Genomic DNA, 15,528 nt, shown 5'->3' with positions numbered 1-15,528 from the left:
CAAAGTGTGGGCCGGTGAGATGGATGACAGATCAATAATTACAGATGCCTCGTCCGCATTGGCAGCTAGTCCCATATTTGCAACTGATCGACGCTTCCAACTCCCTGTGCTGGAGAACGGCCGGATCAAATGTGTCATTTTCAGGACCTCCTGTCTTATGGCCTGTCGTGCAGCTTCACGACAGGACGTGAGCGGCGGCGGCAGCAGCTAGCAGCTAGCAGGCTAACGCTGTAGGCTAACCGCTACATCGGTTAACCATGCTGCCAGGTCAAAAACTGTTCAGATGGACACTGCCGGACCGATGCACTATAACGCTCTTTAACGAAGACGCGCCGCTCGGTGCACAGAGGTATTAAACTCTGCCTGTGAGCGGTAAAGTCTAGTGCTGTCTTGGGTACGACCAACAAGTTAACTTAGCCAGCGGACAGGCTACGTGCAGACCTTGCTCTGCATCTTTTACACCAACAAACATCGCCAAAATTACGGCAAGTTGATCTACGGCACGTGTGAACACCGCAGAATTGAAAACCCCACAAAAACCCTGCTGACGACCACCGAATCACCAGATATCGCACCTCAGCCGACCTGCCCATTAGCCTAGAGGGAAGCAGGAGCCGCCGCGGCTAACCACGTAAACGCATCCTCGCGGGCCGTGTCCGTGGGTTAAAGACGCGCGTTCGGTGAACTCGCCGTGCGCTCCGGCGGCAGCGTTGACTGTCATCGTATTTATCGGCCGGTGTTCAGAAACGACGAGCTGTCAGCTAGCCTACCTGTTCACGCGCAGGAATCCAAAATGGCGCCGTGTTGAACCTCAGCCGATCAGACACTGACAAGAATCGAAGACATTAATCTTTTTTCACATGGGCAACACGGTGGATGTGACGCTGCTCGCACATGCCACTTACATCTTAAGGATTCGTACGTGTGAGCGTCATATCCAGGCTGGATACGACAGGAGTGGGCAGTGCGGCTCTTTAACCGGCTATCGGTGCGTAGTGGCCACTCGGCAGGCGAATCCAATGACGTGGAAAAACAGCCTCGGCGCAACCAAGCGTGCTCGTTCATCGGTGACTGACAGCTGCACGCACCAATCGGGACGCGGGCTGCAGAGTCGGGGACGTGTGCGTTCACGCTGGTTGCACGCATTCGGAAAACGGATCCGACTAAAAGTGTTCTCCAAAACTCTTACGGCGGCCCGTGTGTGATGTTCGGCTGGTTGGAGAGAAGCCGGGCGGAACAGACGTGGCAGCGATCACATCTCACGCAGGTTCGGTTGAAGTGCAGGTGATGACGCAGCGGCGTCGGCACTTTCCTACCAAGTTGTTGCCTCTAGGCGCATGCGCGCTCGCGAGTACGCGCGAATTCTGCATGGCAAACTCTGCCTTGATCGGTCGGTCCAAATAAGTTAAGTTTGTTCACATTTCATCAGCTTGATGCCTATTTAGTCAAGAAAATATCCTCGCTGCTCCCATTGTGGCCCTAGAGTGGTCACACTCTCATATTGACATCATACCAAGAACATTATGTAACAGAAAACTTTTTCAATGTCTAGGCTAATGTCAGCTTGCACTACAATATTATAACTCTCAAATGGGTTCCATCTAATGCAGATTGTGTCTAAATAATGGAAGTGAAGTGATTGTCGTCATTGTGAAACACTGCAGCACAGCACACAGTGACACAACGAAACGTGTCCTCTGCTTTTAATTATCACCCTTGGTGAGCAGTGGGCAGACATGACAGGCCCGGGGAGTAGTGTGTGGGGATTTGAACCTTCTGAGTACGGGTCAATTTCCTTACCCGCTAGGCCACCATATATATGACTATATCCTTCACTTCTGACTTCTGGGGTTTCATCTAGGATTGCAAGGAACACGCTTCTCACATCAACTCTCCATGTCATTTTCAGATTCACTGAAAAGGGGTATGTTTTCAATAGCATAACGTATGACTTACTGTAACCCTGACACTCCACTGCCTGCACCTTACCTGAAAGTATGGCAGCCGGGCAGCACTTCCCTCCAATCATGGCCCTCCACAGTATTTGCTCTTTGGCAAAGTGTTTGATCACCTGCAGCTCTTGTAATTGCTACATTGCATATGCAAACAAAGGCACGTCTCTTCAGCAGCAGCAGTAAACCAACGCTATTTAGGCCGGCCAGGCGGGCGGATGGAGTCAGTAACAAGCCGAAATGATCCGAGCTGTCACTGGTCCACCTGTTCACACATGGCACTTCTGCCAGGCCGGCGGCGGACGAGGCCACTAGGTTTCATTTCAGTTCTTATTATAAATTCATACTCATCCTAAGTTCAAACTCATTATTATAGATCACTTAAGACCACAATGTTAAAAAATATATATATATATATATATATTAAAAAAATTTAATGTTCACAGAAATGCGGCACTCCAAGAGAAGATCTTACACTTTACTTGGAGATATAGAAGTGTGCCTGTTTAGCTCATATAGACATCAATATGCTACAGATAGTACCCTGTTGTAAACACCAGCTACCTTTATATTCCACGCTCAACAATCTAGAGAGGAATCTGTTCATGCAAACATCCTGTACAATCGTTTTAACACTAATTCTGTACATACTCTGCGCTTTATTCTGCCGTTTGCATTTCTGGTCGGACGCAGAACTTTGTTGATTAGGAAAACCCAGCAGTAAGACCCCCGGCATTGTGGCATCCTGGACTTTGTCCGTGTTTCTCACGGTTTTTCCTTTTGGTGCATAATTACGCAAAACACGACATCCTGCCAGTAGCATCCACAGATAAATCATTTCTGTTTCCAGTTTCGCTGGTTTGCTCTGGTCCCGCACTCGAGTCCGTTTTCAGACATCTGGGTTTGGGTTTGTTTACGTGAACTCCATCTCCATATAAAAATATTTACTTACATATTTCTTGGAATCCCCTAATTGCACTCATCATTCATTGGACCAGGACCGTCATATCATACTGCGAGAATGAAGGAGTCGTCACCACGTTGGTCCGTTTCTAAAGCCCTTCAGCAGGCCAAGTTGACCGTTTTCCTGCATCATGTTTATGTTGAAGCAACTGACGGTGCCTGAAGACATCTTCCTCACGTCACTGGACAGCCATCACTTCTGTTTTTATTTTATTATTTTTTGGTGACATCGAACATCTAACCCAGTGTGACAATTTTTTTTTTTTATGGCATTGCGTTGCCAAGGTGGGCGCACACTGGACACTATGTAGGCAGAGTTTACATGCTGTCCCTAGGTGTGAGTGTGTGTCGGTGTGAGTGTGTGACTGACCAGTTTGTGATTCTGCAACGATGGTCCCGCACCAGGGACGTCAACTGGACTTCATATAGCTTCACCGTTATTTATTTATTAGATTTTTTTGGTAAAATAGTGTTGCTTGATTAAATCCTTTCTCCGGGCGTGAATTATTCTGACACTGATCAAGTGAAAGTGAAATGATTGTCATTGTGAAACACTCGGTGACACAACAAAATGTGTCCTCTGCTTTTAACCATCACCCTGAGTGAGCAGTGGGCAGCCATGACAGGGGCCCGGGGAGCAGTGTGAGGGGACGGTGCTTTGCTCAGTGCTTTGCACCTCCATGGCACCTTGGCGGATCGGGATTCGAACCGGCAACCTTCTGATTACAGGGCCACTTCCTTAACCGCTAGGCCACCACTGGCCATGTTGATTAAAATAAACAGTCAATCGAAGTCAGACAGTTTCCACTATATTCAACCAGGTGGCTGTGAAATAAGAAGATTTGAGATGTGATGCACAGTTTCTAGTTAAATTTACAAACTTCAGGCACATGTCATTTTTGTCAGGACGTTTGCCTCTTGGAATAAAAATCAAGATGTTTAACTTTGAAATGTAACGATGTAAAGCAAAATCATCCATCAGTTTGGAATTATTTAGCCCATTAGAGACACACGGAAGTCAAATCTCCAACACCGACGACCTGCTGGTTAAACAATACGAGGTGTGTGTGTGTGTGTGTGTGTGTGTGTGTGGAGAGAGAGAGAGAAAGAGAGAGAGAGAGAGAGCGCGCATTTAAACCACGCAGTGGGCAGTCCCATCTGGATATTTGGGTAAAGTCAGCCCCCCTCGCGTTGCCTTCATGTCAGACCACTGCAGAGGAGACAGAGGGAAGCCGCTCGTCCCCCACCTTTCTACATGTCGACCGTAACGGACCCGGAGCGCCGCTGAAGCACCGACACACGCGCAGGATTTATTACCAGCGGACCGGGATTGGACGTAAGTGGCGGAGCGGGGTCGGGTCGGGTCGGGTCAAGATTGTCGAAGCTCCCGGGTTCGGTTGGTCCGACGGTGTTGGTCCGGGCTGTTGTTTCCGGAGATCCGGACCGCTTATCGTCATCATCATCATCATCATCATCATGACGGCAGAGAGAGTTTCTGCTGTCAGAACGTTGGGAAAGAGGGACGAGAGGTTCACAAAAGCCATTAAAACTGCCACTAATTAGGTCGCTTATTTATTTCACAAGATTGTGCAGGTCCTGCATGTTCCCGCGCCGAACCCCTTCTTCATCCGGGGTACAAGTGCGCTCCGGACGCTTCTGCTCTGGGTGATCGAAGTTGAAAAAAATTCTACTTGTCCGCCAGCGACAGTTTTCACGTCCACGTACGTAAATACACAACGAAAACGAGCAGACATGGCACGGGGATCCGGTTTTAAACGATGAAAGTACGAACATTTAATCAACGTTCACGTCGATTCAACGTAAAACATAACGAGTGCTTTCAGCGATTTAATATCGTTTTCTGTAAGATTCTTGTATTTTTAAAATAAATAATCTGTAAAATTCTTGTTTGTTTGTTTTTTTTTACTAAAAAACGAATGCATTTTTTATGCGTAAATTGTAATTTTCGCCCAAATCCCGAACGCAGTCGGCTGCCTCTATGTGTCGTTAAAATGAAGCGTCAAATGATTCATTTCTATCTTTTCATATCGGAGGCGTTGCGTCGGACTGAAGCGCCGCTGCGCTCGGAACGGAAAGGTGGCAGGTGCTCCGAGTCACAGGAGACCAGCAAGCCCCCCCACCAGCACCGCCGTGCATGCATGTTACTCTCTCTCTCTCTCTCTCTGTCTGTCTCGCTCTCTCTAAATGTCTCTCTCTCTCTGTCTGTCTGTCTCTCTTAATGTCACTTTTCTCTCTCTCTGTCTGTCTGTCTCTCTCTAAATGCCTGTCTCTTTGTCTGTCTCTCTGAATGTCTCTCCGTCTTTCTGTCTGTCTGTCTGGTTCTTTCTCTCTGTCTGTCTGAATGTCTCTCTTTTCTCTCTCTCTCACTCTCTCTGTCTGTCGGTCTGTCTGAATGTCTCTCTTCTCTCTTCTCTGTCTGTCTCTCGCTGTCCTGGACGCACCGAACCCACGCTGCATTGCTTTCATTACGTATTCAGAGCGGATTTTATTCCTGCAAAATTGAAAGAAAACAATCACGGGAAAATCGCGGAAATCGTTTCATCGTTTCTATCTTTCATCGTTCGGTGTAGGTGTGTTGAGGAGGAGCCGCAGTCGTTTTTTTATTCGTGATGAAAAGTTGAATATGGAACTGAACCATATATTTTTTAAAAAGTTAAGTGTGGTGATCTGTCCTCTGTCTGGATTTGCTGATTAATTTCATTCAGATTTCCGGCCAGACGGGAGCCACGTCGGTATCGAGTCTGACTTTAATCCGACTTCAGGTCGCGCAGCAGCCAAATGGCGCGTGAAAAGAACCAAAAGTGACCGGTCATCTGATCCGAAGTCACCTTCGGTCCGATCGAATTATAATTATATTGATAATATAAGTAAAATCAAGTCCTGGTTATCATTCTAATCTGAATTAGTGAAAATCATTAAACATGTAAAATTAATTTTAGGAGGTTGAAGGTTAATTCCCTTCACGCGATTCCTCTGGGATCCGTTTTTCTTTAATTTTGTTATTTATCACAGACACGTTTATATTCAACGGAGATAAGTAAACAGACAAATTGAGATGAATAAACAAACAAACAAAAAAAAATACCTAAATATTATTATTTTTAAAATGCAGTTGATTCGTTTAGGTAGAAACGAACTTTATTTTCTAGCCTTTTGTCAAAAAATAAATATGTTATTAAGGGATATTTTAAGATTCAAATTTCGTTTCGTTTAATTTTTGACTGTCCGTCTATATAAAAAAAAACAATTTCCCGCCTCCTCTCTGCCTAAATACGTTCATCATTTCATATCTATTAATATCAATATTTGATTCCATCACACTGGCAGCAGTGGGTAATTGTAGTGAGGCGGCGTGGAATGTATAGTAAGGATTCCTCCTCGCTCTTTACTCAGTGTTCGATAAACGCGGAGTAAAAGACGCGGTCTCCCCACTGCAGCAAACACGAACGGAATCCCGCGTGTCTGTCTGTCGGTCTGTCTGTCTGTCTGTGTGTGTGTGTGTGTGTGTGTGTGTGTACACACACACTCAGTCAAATGCAAATGTGCGGGTAGGAGGGTAGAAATTTCCATCTCCAAACAGCGGTCAGAAATTCCATCTGGCGCGCGTAATAAGTTGCGCGCAGGCCGCGAAGTGACACACATCTTAATCAGCGGCGCCTAATCCGCGGGATTAATTCTCGGCGCGCTCCACCAGATGGAAGAGGAGGGCAGGGTCCGAGGCGGCCGTCGGACGCCACCAAACAATGAGCGTTTCGCGTCAGAGATATTTGGAATGAATTACCGACAGCGCATTATTACTATTACGATCATTATTATAAGAACTGTTGTTATTATAACTCTTAAGACTGTTCATTTATTGTTGTTGTTGTTATTACTATTATTACTGAAGCCGTTTTTGCAACAATCCGGATTTTGCATGAAAGAGTGAAATGCAAAAAAAAACAAAAAAAACTACAAAATTAAATGAGTGTCACTAATATATGAATTTATGGCATTAAATGAAGACGGCGTATTCGTATATCAGCCTAATCGTTTTTTTCATACAGTAATTTAATTTCTTTTTAATCGAATTAAATGTTATTGCAAATAAATTGCTACTTCGCAAATGCCGTATTTCTATTAATTCTATTGTTGGGCGGAATTTGAGTGACATCAGAAAAAAATTCCAGACATGTCCCACTGAGAAGTGTTTTTCTCGGATGTAGGCTGGTACCTGGAAACCTGGACATTATTTAGCATATGAATAAATGTGTAATTCTGGCATCTGTCTTCAGGTAGGTCTTCAGGTGATGTAAAGGCTGTGGTGGGACAGTCAGCCTGAAACCCACCCCGAAGTTCTGGGATCAGGCTTTACATTAGAATTCAAACAACCAGAAGTTTTATTTCTTTTTTCCAATTAAGAGTACCGAATGGAAAACTCCCAGATGTGGATACAATTTCATTTCTGACAGTATTGGATTCACATAAATCCAACGTTATCTTAATTGCTGAGATTTAGCAGAAATCCTGTTGCATCCCTTTCGAAGAGCATTTAGACTCATAATAGTTCCTCCGTACTGATGGGTTTACCTCATGTCAGAGTACAGCTGTAGTACTGCGCTACTCCATGGAATTAAAGCTGCTGAGTTGTGGGTCTCTGCAATTAGAATTTTATTAATTAATACTGATATTTAAATGGTAGAGCCCTGTAATTGCTACTTTAGTATGCTGTCAATAACACTGTGGCATGCCTTAATTAGCATTGAATTATTCTATAATTAATACTGCAGTGCGTATGAAATTTAAACTGTCATTAATGCAGTGCTACTCGTTCATTACTGAATTGATCTATAGTTATTAGTATTGGTATATACTATTAGTTTAGAAATACTGTAGTATTCTGTAATAGAGGCATTTGTGCCCTGTATTTAGAACTGTTGTACTCTGAAATTAATACTGTTCTTAAATAAATACATTAGTCCCCTGTAATTTTTACTGTATTACTTTGTAAGTAACACTGTTGTAATTTATAATAAATGTGATCAAGCCCTAGAATTAGTACTGTAGTTCTCTGTGATTAATACTCTAGTATTTTGTAATGAACATGTTAGTCCCCTGTAATTAGAACTATAGTACTCTGTGATTAATACTCTAGTATTTTGTAATTAATATGTTAGCCCCCCATAATTTGAACTATAATACTCTGGGATTAATACTCTGGTATTCTGTAATGAACATGTTAGTAACCCGTAATTAGAACTATAGTACTCTGTGATTAATACTCTAGTATTTTGTAATGAATATGTTAGTCCCCCATAATTAGAACTATAGTACTCTGTGATTAATACTCTAGTGTTTTGTAATGAATATGTTAGTCCCCCATAATTAGAACTATAGTACTCTGTGATTAATACTGTAGTGTTTTGTAATGAATATGTTAGTCCCCCATAATTAGAACTATAGTACTCTGTGATTAATACTCTAGTATTTTGTAATGAATATGTTAGTCCCCCATAATTAGAACTATAGTACTCTGTGATTAATACTCTAGTATTTTGTAATGAACATGTTAGTCCCCTGTAATTAGAACTATAGTACTCTGTGATTAATACTCTAGTGTTTTGTAATGAATATGTTAGTCCCCCATAATTAGAACTATAGTACTCTGTGATTAATACTCTAGTATTTTGTAATGAACATGTTAGTAACCCGTAATTTGAACTATAGTACTCTGTGATTAATACTCTAGTGTTTTGTAATGAACATGTTAGTCCCCTGTAATTAGAACTATAGTACTCTGTGATTAATACTCTAGTGTTTTGTAATGAATATGTTAGTCCCCCATAATTAGAACTATAGTACTCTGTGATTAATACTCTAGTATTTTGTAATGAACATGTTAGTAACCCATAATTTGAACTATAGTACTCTGTGATTAATACTCTAGTATTTTGTAATGAACATGTTAGTCCCCTGTAATTAGAACTATAGTACTCTGTGATTAATACTCTAGTGTTTTGTAATGAACATGTTAGTCCCCTGTAATTAGAACTATAGTACTCTGTGATTAATACTCTAGTGTTTTGTAATGAATATGTTAGTCCCCCATAATTAGAACTATAGTACTCTGTGATTAATACTCTAGTATTTTGTAATGAACATGTTAGTAACCCATAATTTGAACTATAGTACTCTGTGATTAATACTCTAGTATTTTGTAATGAACACATTAGTCACCTGTAATTCGATTTGCTGCATTTTTGTAAATAACGCTGTACTCTTCGCTGCTGTGCAGACTTTATGCACGTTTTTTAATTATCATCACCATCGGCCTGAGGTCGTTCAGGTCATACGTCCCCCCGGCGACGGGCAGCAGGAGCCCAGTGGAGGTCTGAGTGGCCTGGCCTGGGTTATTAAAGGGACGTGGGTCTGCTATAGTACATACCAGGGCACAAAGGCCGAGCCCGGCATGCCTAAACACCAGGTTCGGTTCAGCGCCAGCCCTCTGTGTGCCTTTCGGGCGAGAGAGAGAAGAGAACATCAGCCTGGAGATCATAAATCGTAAGGGGGCTTTGAGGAATGATGGCGGGCCCATATCTTTAAGGTGTTAACTGCGGCTGTATAAATAAACGAGCTGTTATTTTAGGCTCCGTTACCTCGTCAGGCGGCTGTTTAAGCCCGCGGTGTCACCGTATATTTCACTGCCTTTTAATCGCGCACGTGACAGCCGGAGTGGCAGAAAACGCCGCCGCCATCCGCCGAGGCTGTACGGGCAGCCCAACCCAATTACAGAACGTGGGGCCGACTCAAACCAGTCCTGTTACACGTGTCACCACGTCATATATTTATCATGCACATTATATCCAAAATCTAAAATTCCATATCAAGGGTGAAAAGGGTGGTAGGGTAGTTATAAACCCGAAGAGCACAAAGTCACAGTTTCAAACCCCACATACTACCGAGGTGTCCCTGAGCAAGACACTGAGCCCTGGGCGTCTCCAGGGGGACTGTCCTCTGCTAACTGCTGTGAATATGAGTGTAAATAGGTTTGTGAGCGAGTAAAAAGTGAATGTTTGGGATGTACTATGTGTTAGACTGCTGTGGTGGCTGTCCTGGGTTGAAGTGTGACATGCTGTTGCTGTTCGCAGAGCCTGGCGGTCGGGGTTATGGATTTTAACCTTCTGGCGGACAGCGAGGCCCGAAGCCCAGCTCTGTCCCTGTCGGACGCCGGCACTCCTCAGCATGACCCGGGCTGCAAGGGCCAGGAGAACAGCGGTCAGTCTTTTACACCGATTCCAGCACCACGCTCACCAGCACACGACTCAGCTTGTCGTAAAGTTTCCACCATTTCCCCTCCTGTTGTATTAGAATTAGAAATAGTCTTAGACTCTCATACATCCAAAAATTTCTTTCAGTGTTCCAAAGAAAACCTTCATTGGACAATTCAATAAAATGTTTGGACAATTTCACTTTTGATTTGATCTATGCATGTAATTTCTATGCCATATAAATAAATGGCATAGATGTATAAAATGAAAACATGCAATACGATAATATGACAATTATTTTTTCTTTACCCTGATCTACTACCTCATTTTTTTTAATCAAAATTCGGGCGTTTTGGGGATTGTAAAAAAAGCGAGCAACAGAAATGTGCTCCATATGGCCATCTGCCGTCGTGTGTGTGTGTGTGTGTGTGTGTGTGTGTGTGATGAATGGCTCGGATGGGCAAACGCAAACATTTCAGCGCTAACAGGCTCCGTGTCAGTAAGTGTGACTCGAATGTAAACTCGCGGGGACGGGACTCGGGGTCACGTGACGACGCGCACGGGGGTCACGTGTCAGGGGGCAATAAACCCGGTAGCAAAAAACACGCAATAAACACTCCATAAATATATACATCTGATAAATAAGGAACCGGAAATTGTTTTTTTTTGTGTGTGTTGTAGAAACACAATCTGGATTGTGGCTTTTTCGATGAAGTTCAGTATTTATAACCCTGTTGGAATTATGGCGGCTGTTTATTCAGCGGCGCCGAACAAAATGAAACTTCAATTCGGCGAACTATTCACCCATTTACAAACGGAGCCGGATTAAAACAGGCTTCTAATAATGTAGACATTTCCGCTGCGCACTCAGCAGCTTCTTCTTTATTTAGTTTCTTTCCCGACTTCACATCCCGAGACTTTTTCTTCGGCCTACGCACTCTTATCAGTTATTCCTATTGAATCATTTTCATTCTCTACTTTGTTGTAGCTAATCGTAATATTTTATCTGATCAAACGAATTGTTGTGTGAACGGACTTGGCAATGAATTGCATTCCGATTCGATCCGTATTAGAAGAGCGCGTGATTTGTGAGTGCTGATGATGTGCAGGTCGTTTTTAATGGAACCTCTCTAAAGAGCCTCACCGTTTAGAGAAGATCCCTGCCCATCCTGCCACCAACGCCTGATCCGCCGGATTAGCGGCCCGCCTAATTTCTCTCTTTCTGTGGGGTCTTCAGTTTGCCCAACGGGGATCCAGTGAGGGGGGATTCCGGGCAGACATAACAAAGGCTGCTGGGCTCTGGCGACCGCTCTGGGTTCTTCCCGAGATTATCGATCATTTCGTTCCCCACCTTTAGGGGAAACCGCGGGCTTTCAGGCCACCCTTCGGGCTAAATACCCCTCACTTAATACACCACTGAAAATTGTACATTCTGTTGTACCCTGTTGGAAAGATTCGGCCTTGTTTGCATGTCTTTAGAAGTCAGATAAAAATGTGCCTGATGAACATCTTGCGCTGGTTTTTAAATGACCGTTCTTTGTTTCTTGTCACGAACGATGGGTTAGATAACCTCAATTTTTAGGCAAAAGGTCATACAGACAGCAAAGCGATCTTGAATTGTGAACCTTCTCGCGCCTCCCCAGACACGGAGAAGTCCCACCAGAACCAGACGGACGAGTCGAACGCCGAGGACGGCTCTCTGAAGAAGAAGCAGCGGCGGCAGCGGACGCACTTCACCAGCCAGCAGCTCCAGGAGCTGGAGGCCACCTTCCAGAGGAACCGCTACCCGGACATGAGCACCCGGGAGGAGATCGCCGTCTGGACTAACCTGACAGAGGCCAGAGTCAGGGTGAGTCGGGTTTAGTAATTCAGCGTGACCCCATGACCTCTGGTAGGCCGCGATTCAAACTTGTGCAAAGAAGCTTTTTGTGAACAGAACCTCACCAGATTAACCCCTCGTGAGCCATTGGCAGGGATGTCAGCCAGTGCTTTGTGTCTGGGAGTGTCACCCACACACACACTCACACACACACACACACACACACACACACACAGTCATAAACTAAAAGTACAACACTACTGACCAGCTAATGTCAGTCTGATGACCGGGGTGCTCTCGAGCAGGTGGGCCCAGTATGTGTGATGGATGCTGCCGATACGATCGCCACCCCCCCCCCCCACCCCCCCCCCCCCCCCCCCCCCCCCCCCCCCCGCCCGCTGTCTGCCGTCCGGCGGGCCTGACAGCTAATGGATCAGAGTCATGCTGGCCGGAGAAAAGGTTACATAGCGCGCAGCCTTGGTTGTTATTTTGAAAGCGCAGCAGCGCGCAGGCTAACCCCCGCAGCCCTCCTGCCTCTCGCCGGCTAATCTGCGCTGGACACTCGCTCTGCGGCCGCGTTAGCCAAGCGCTTCCCCTGTCATGCTGATTTATTGCGTAGGGGGAGAACGCGTCTCTAAGAAACTTTCAAACGCTTCGTGACGCGCCAGCCTGCCCGGGCCAAGAAACGCCGCACAAAGAGACGGAGTGTAAAAACTTCAGAAACACTTAAAAGAAATGTCACCGCTGCTTTTCGATATTTGATAGGATGTAGATAAACATTATTTAGCCACAGAGACTAGGTCATATCAGGCATGTGTTTGAAATTCAATTCTTCATGGTTGGAAAGGTGGTGGGCCTAAGCTATTACCTAAAATTGCTGGAAGGGACCCAGTGAACCTGCGCTGCTGTGATAAAGACAAGGTGATTTGGGTTTTGATGAAACTCGTTCATAAACTTTCACACGTATCTAATTACCCTCACGGTGTATATTGTTATATTACACTTCAGAACCAGTTACATTTTTAATAAAAAATTCTGGGCAGCAGGATACATGTGTAATGATCTGAGGTTTTCTCTTTGTTTTTCACAGAAAAATGACAAGTGATTATAAACAACTTTTTTGTGTGAAATCTTCATTATGAATTGTCATTTTAATAGTAGTGTGTAATTAAGCTTTTTTAAAGTTACAATTATGGGCTTTATGTAAACAGACAGGATTACATTAATGTTCTGGCTGAAACGTTTAAATGAAAATGGATGAGAGGTGTGCAATACGTCTACTTTTCAGCTTTAGGAATGAAAGCATAATCATAATTAAAATCTAACCAAATGCTCAAAGAAAAAAACTTTTTTCTAAGTAAAGGTGCAGTAAATTCTTTCATTTAGACAGACCCCCCATCCTATTAAATATGACTTTGCTCTCCAAAAATAGGCCTTTAAAATTGACAAAATGTGACTTCTGCTCTGAGTTGACATTTCTTTCCAATGAAGCTCTCAAGTTAAATAAGTCAAAGATTTCAATGATTTAGTTTTAATAAGTCAGAGCTAATAAGACAGATAATAATACAGAGGAGGTTTTCATACTTTCTCCCTGAAGTTCTAATTCAAAAGTTTGATCAAAAGAATGAATTCATCTAAAGGTTTTGTCTTAATGTTTGCCTTCATTTTATGCATCAGTTCCTAAGCAGAGGACAGGAATCAGTTTAAGATGATTTATGTTGCTGATGAGACTATGTGTCTTTAATAGACACATAGAGTTGCTTCTCCACTTTTGGCTCATTTTTACACTCTCCGTCAATTCTTCCCTTTAGGTGTGGTTCAAGAACCGGCGTGCCAAGTGGAGGAAGCGGGAGCGGAACCAGCAGGCGGAGCTGTGCAAGAACGGCTTCGGCACCCAGTTCAACGGACTCATGCAACCATATGATGACATGTACTCCGGCTACTCCTACAACAACTGGACCACCAAGAGTCTGGCCAGCAGCCCGCTGTCTGCCAAAAGCTTCCCTTTCTTCAACTCCATGAACGTCAGCTCGCTGTCCTCCCAGCCCATGTTCTCCCCGCCCAGCTCCATCCCCTCCATGAACATGGCGTCCTCCATGGTCCCGTCGGCCGTGCCCGGCTCGGGCCTCAACAACCTGGGCAACCTGAACAACCTGAACGGCAGCGGCCTGAACTCGGCAGCGGCCGCCGTCTCGGCGGCGGCCGCCTGCCCCTACGCCGCCGCTGCCGCCGCCGCTGCCTCGGCCGGCCCCTACGTCTACAGGGACACCTGTAACTCCAGCCTGGCCAGCCTGAGGCTCAAGGCCAAGCAGCACGCCAACTTCGCATACCCTGCTGTGCAGAACCCTGTGTCCAACCTCAGCCCCTGCCAGTACACCGTGGACCGGCCCGTATGAAGATTGGCCGGGGCTGCTTTTCAAACAGGACATCCGGAACCCCACCTCAACCACTGCCAGTCTCCAAATCCCCATCTTCACCAAACAGCGCCCCCATTCTGGCCTCCACAGCATCAGAACAGTGTTTTCTACTGGAACAAGACAGGAATAATATGGAATAAAGCACCTCCTGATGGACCCTGCTGAGTTAATCCAGCATTGAACTGACCAACTGATTAAAAAAAAAAAAGGATATACATGTATTTGTCCGATCAGTGAATTACTGATTCACCTGATTTGGAGATGATGGAAGACATGAAGGACATACAGGAGGACATAAAACAGCACAAAACAAGATTTAACATGAACAAGGCAGCAAGAAGATGTACATAGTGAACTTTCTGTTTTGTATGTGACAAAGACGATCCATAAATGCGTAACACTCTGACAAAGAAATGAGCATGTTCTTCAAAAGCTGAACCTAGATCAGTGTACTCGGAGTACCTCTTTTAGGAATTTTAATCTTTGTTATGAATTCCAGTCACCTAGGTCAAAGGTCATGGGTCAAAGGTTGCTGTCAGAAGGAAGACGAAACTTAACAGTGAGTAGTGTCTGTGGAAAGAAAAATAACCATGGCAAGAGAGAAGATCTAAGCTCCACATCTGTCAGAGAGCGAGAGAATTAGGGCATTTTTTAACAAAAAAAAGCTAAAACAAGCCATTAAATATATAGATTTGTGTGGTGTTTTAAAAAGGGAGTCTATGATTGTAAAATAATGTATGTAAGAGTGCAGTTGTTATACAAAAACAAGCTTTTTTCTGGTGTAGCCTGCTTTGTCTCATTAAAGGAATAAAATGAAAGCACATTTTTCTTTCATATCCAGTAAAAGCACTACCATTTGCGGCACTATTTGCAAACTAAACGCTAAGTATCGAGCCTGCTTGCTAGTGTAAGGTCAAAGGTGTCCTCTGGATTCTCGAATAAAAATTGATAGAACAAAAAAGAAACGAAATGTTTAACAATATTTGTGCTTGTGACGTTTTGACATATATAATTTTATCGCTCTTAGTGACCCCTAATACTGTATCTGAATCCTCTTTCCAAAATTCAGCCACGGTGCAGAATTACAGCCACCTTTCGCCGCTCTCTGA

General features: G+C 44.2%; 2 protein-coding genes across 8 annotated transcripts in view; one reads left to right on the top strand and one right to left on the bottom strand.

Moving 5' to 3' along the window:
• gbf1 (golgi brefeldin A resistant guanine nucleotide exchange factor 1) overlaps positions 1-1,057 on the bottom strand; it is a 49,778-nt gene extending 48,721 nt beyond the window's left edge. For 6 of the 7 annotated variants that reach the window (XM_028988137.1, XM_028988139.1, XM_028988140.1 and 3 more), the window contains exons 1-2: positions 906-1,057; positions 771-826 (exon numbers count right to left, since the gene is read on the bottom strand). The gene's annotated coding sequence lies outside the window, so the exon portion shown is untranslated. Of the gene's footprint in view, positions 1-770 lie in introns of all 7 variants that reach the window. The other variant, XM_028988138.1, reaches the window with a different exon arrangement.
• A 3,038-nt stretch (positions 1,058-4,095) lies between these two features.
• pitx3 (paired-like homeodomain 3) lies at positions 4,096-15,203 on the top strand. The gene is made up of 4 exons (XM_028990105.1): positions 4,096-4,251; positions 10,064-10,190; positions 11,827-12,032; positions 13,814-15,203. The coding sequence occupies exons 2-4, from the start codon at positions 10,082-10,084 to the stop codon at positions 14,396-14,398; spliced, it is 900 nt and encodes a 299-aa protein (XP_028845938.1). The 5' UTR covers positions 4,096-4,251; positions 10,064-10,081; the 3' UTR covers positions 14,399-15,203.
• The last annotated feature ends 325 nt before the right edge of the window (positions 15,204-15,528 follow it).

This window comes from Denticeps clupeoides, chromosome 8 (genome assembly GCF_900700375.1).
Source record: "Denticeps clupeoides chromosome 8, fDenClu1.1, whole genome shotgun sequence".
NCBI lineage: Eukaryota > Metazoa > Chordata > Actinopteri > Clupeiformes > Denticipitidae > Denticeps > Denticeps clupeoides.
Note: the sequence above shows the minus strand (reverse complement) of the source record. Positions and strands in the feature narration are given on the sequence as shown.

What these genes read in the sequence shown, in the direction of transcription:
- pitx3 (XM_028990105.1), top strand. Translation starts at nt 10,082, where the DNA reads ATGGATTTTAACCTTCTGGCGGACAGCGAGGCCCGAAGCCCAGCTCTG. An exon ending in CAAGGGCCAGGAGAACAGCG is followed by an intron (nt 10,191 to 11,826) that starts GTCAGTCTTTTA and finishes GCGCCTCCCCAG; the next exon opens with ACACGGAGAAGTCCCACCAG. An exon ending in TGACAGAGGCCAGAGTCAGG is followed by an intron (nt 12,033 to 13,813) that starts GTGAGTCGGGTT and finishes TCTTCCCTTTAG; the next exon opens with GTGTGGTTCAAGAACCGGCG.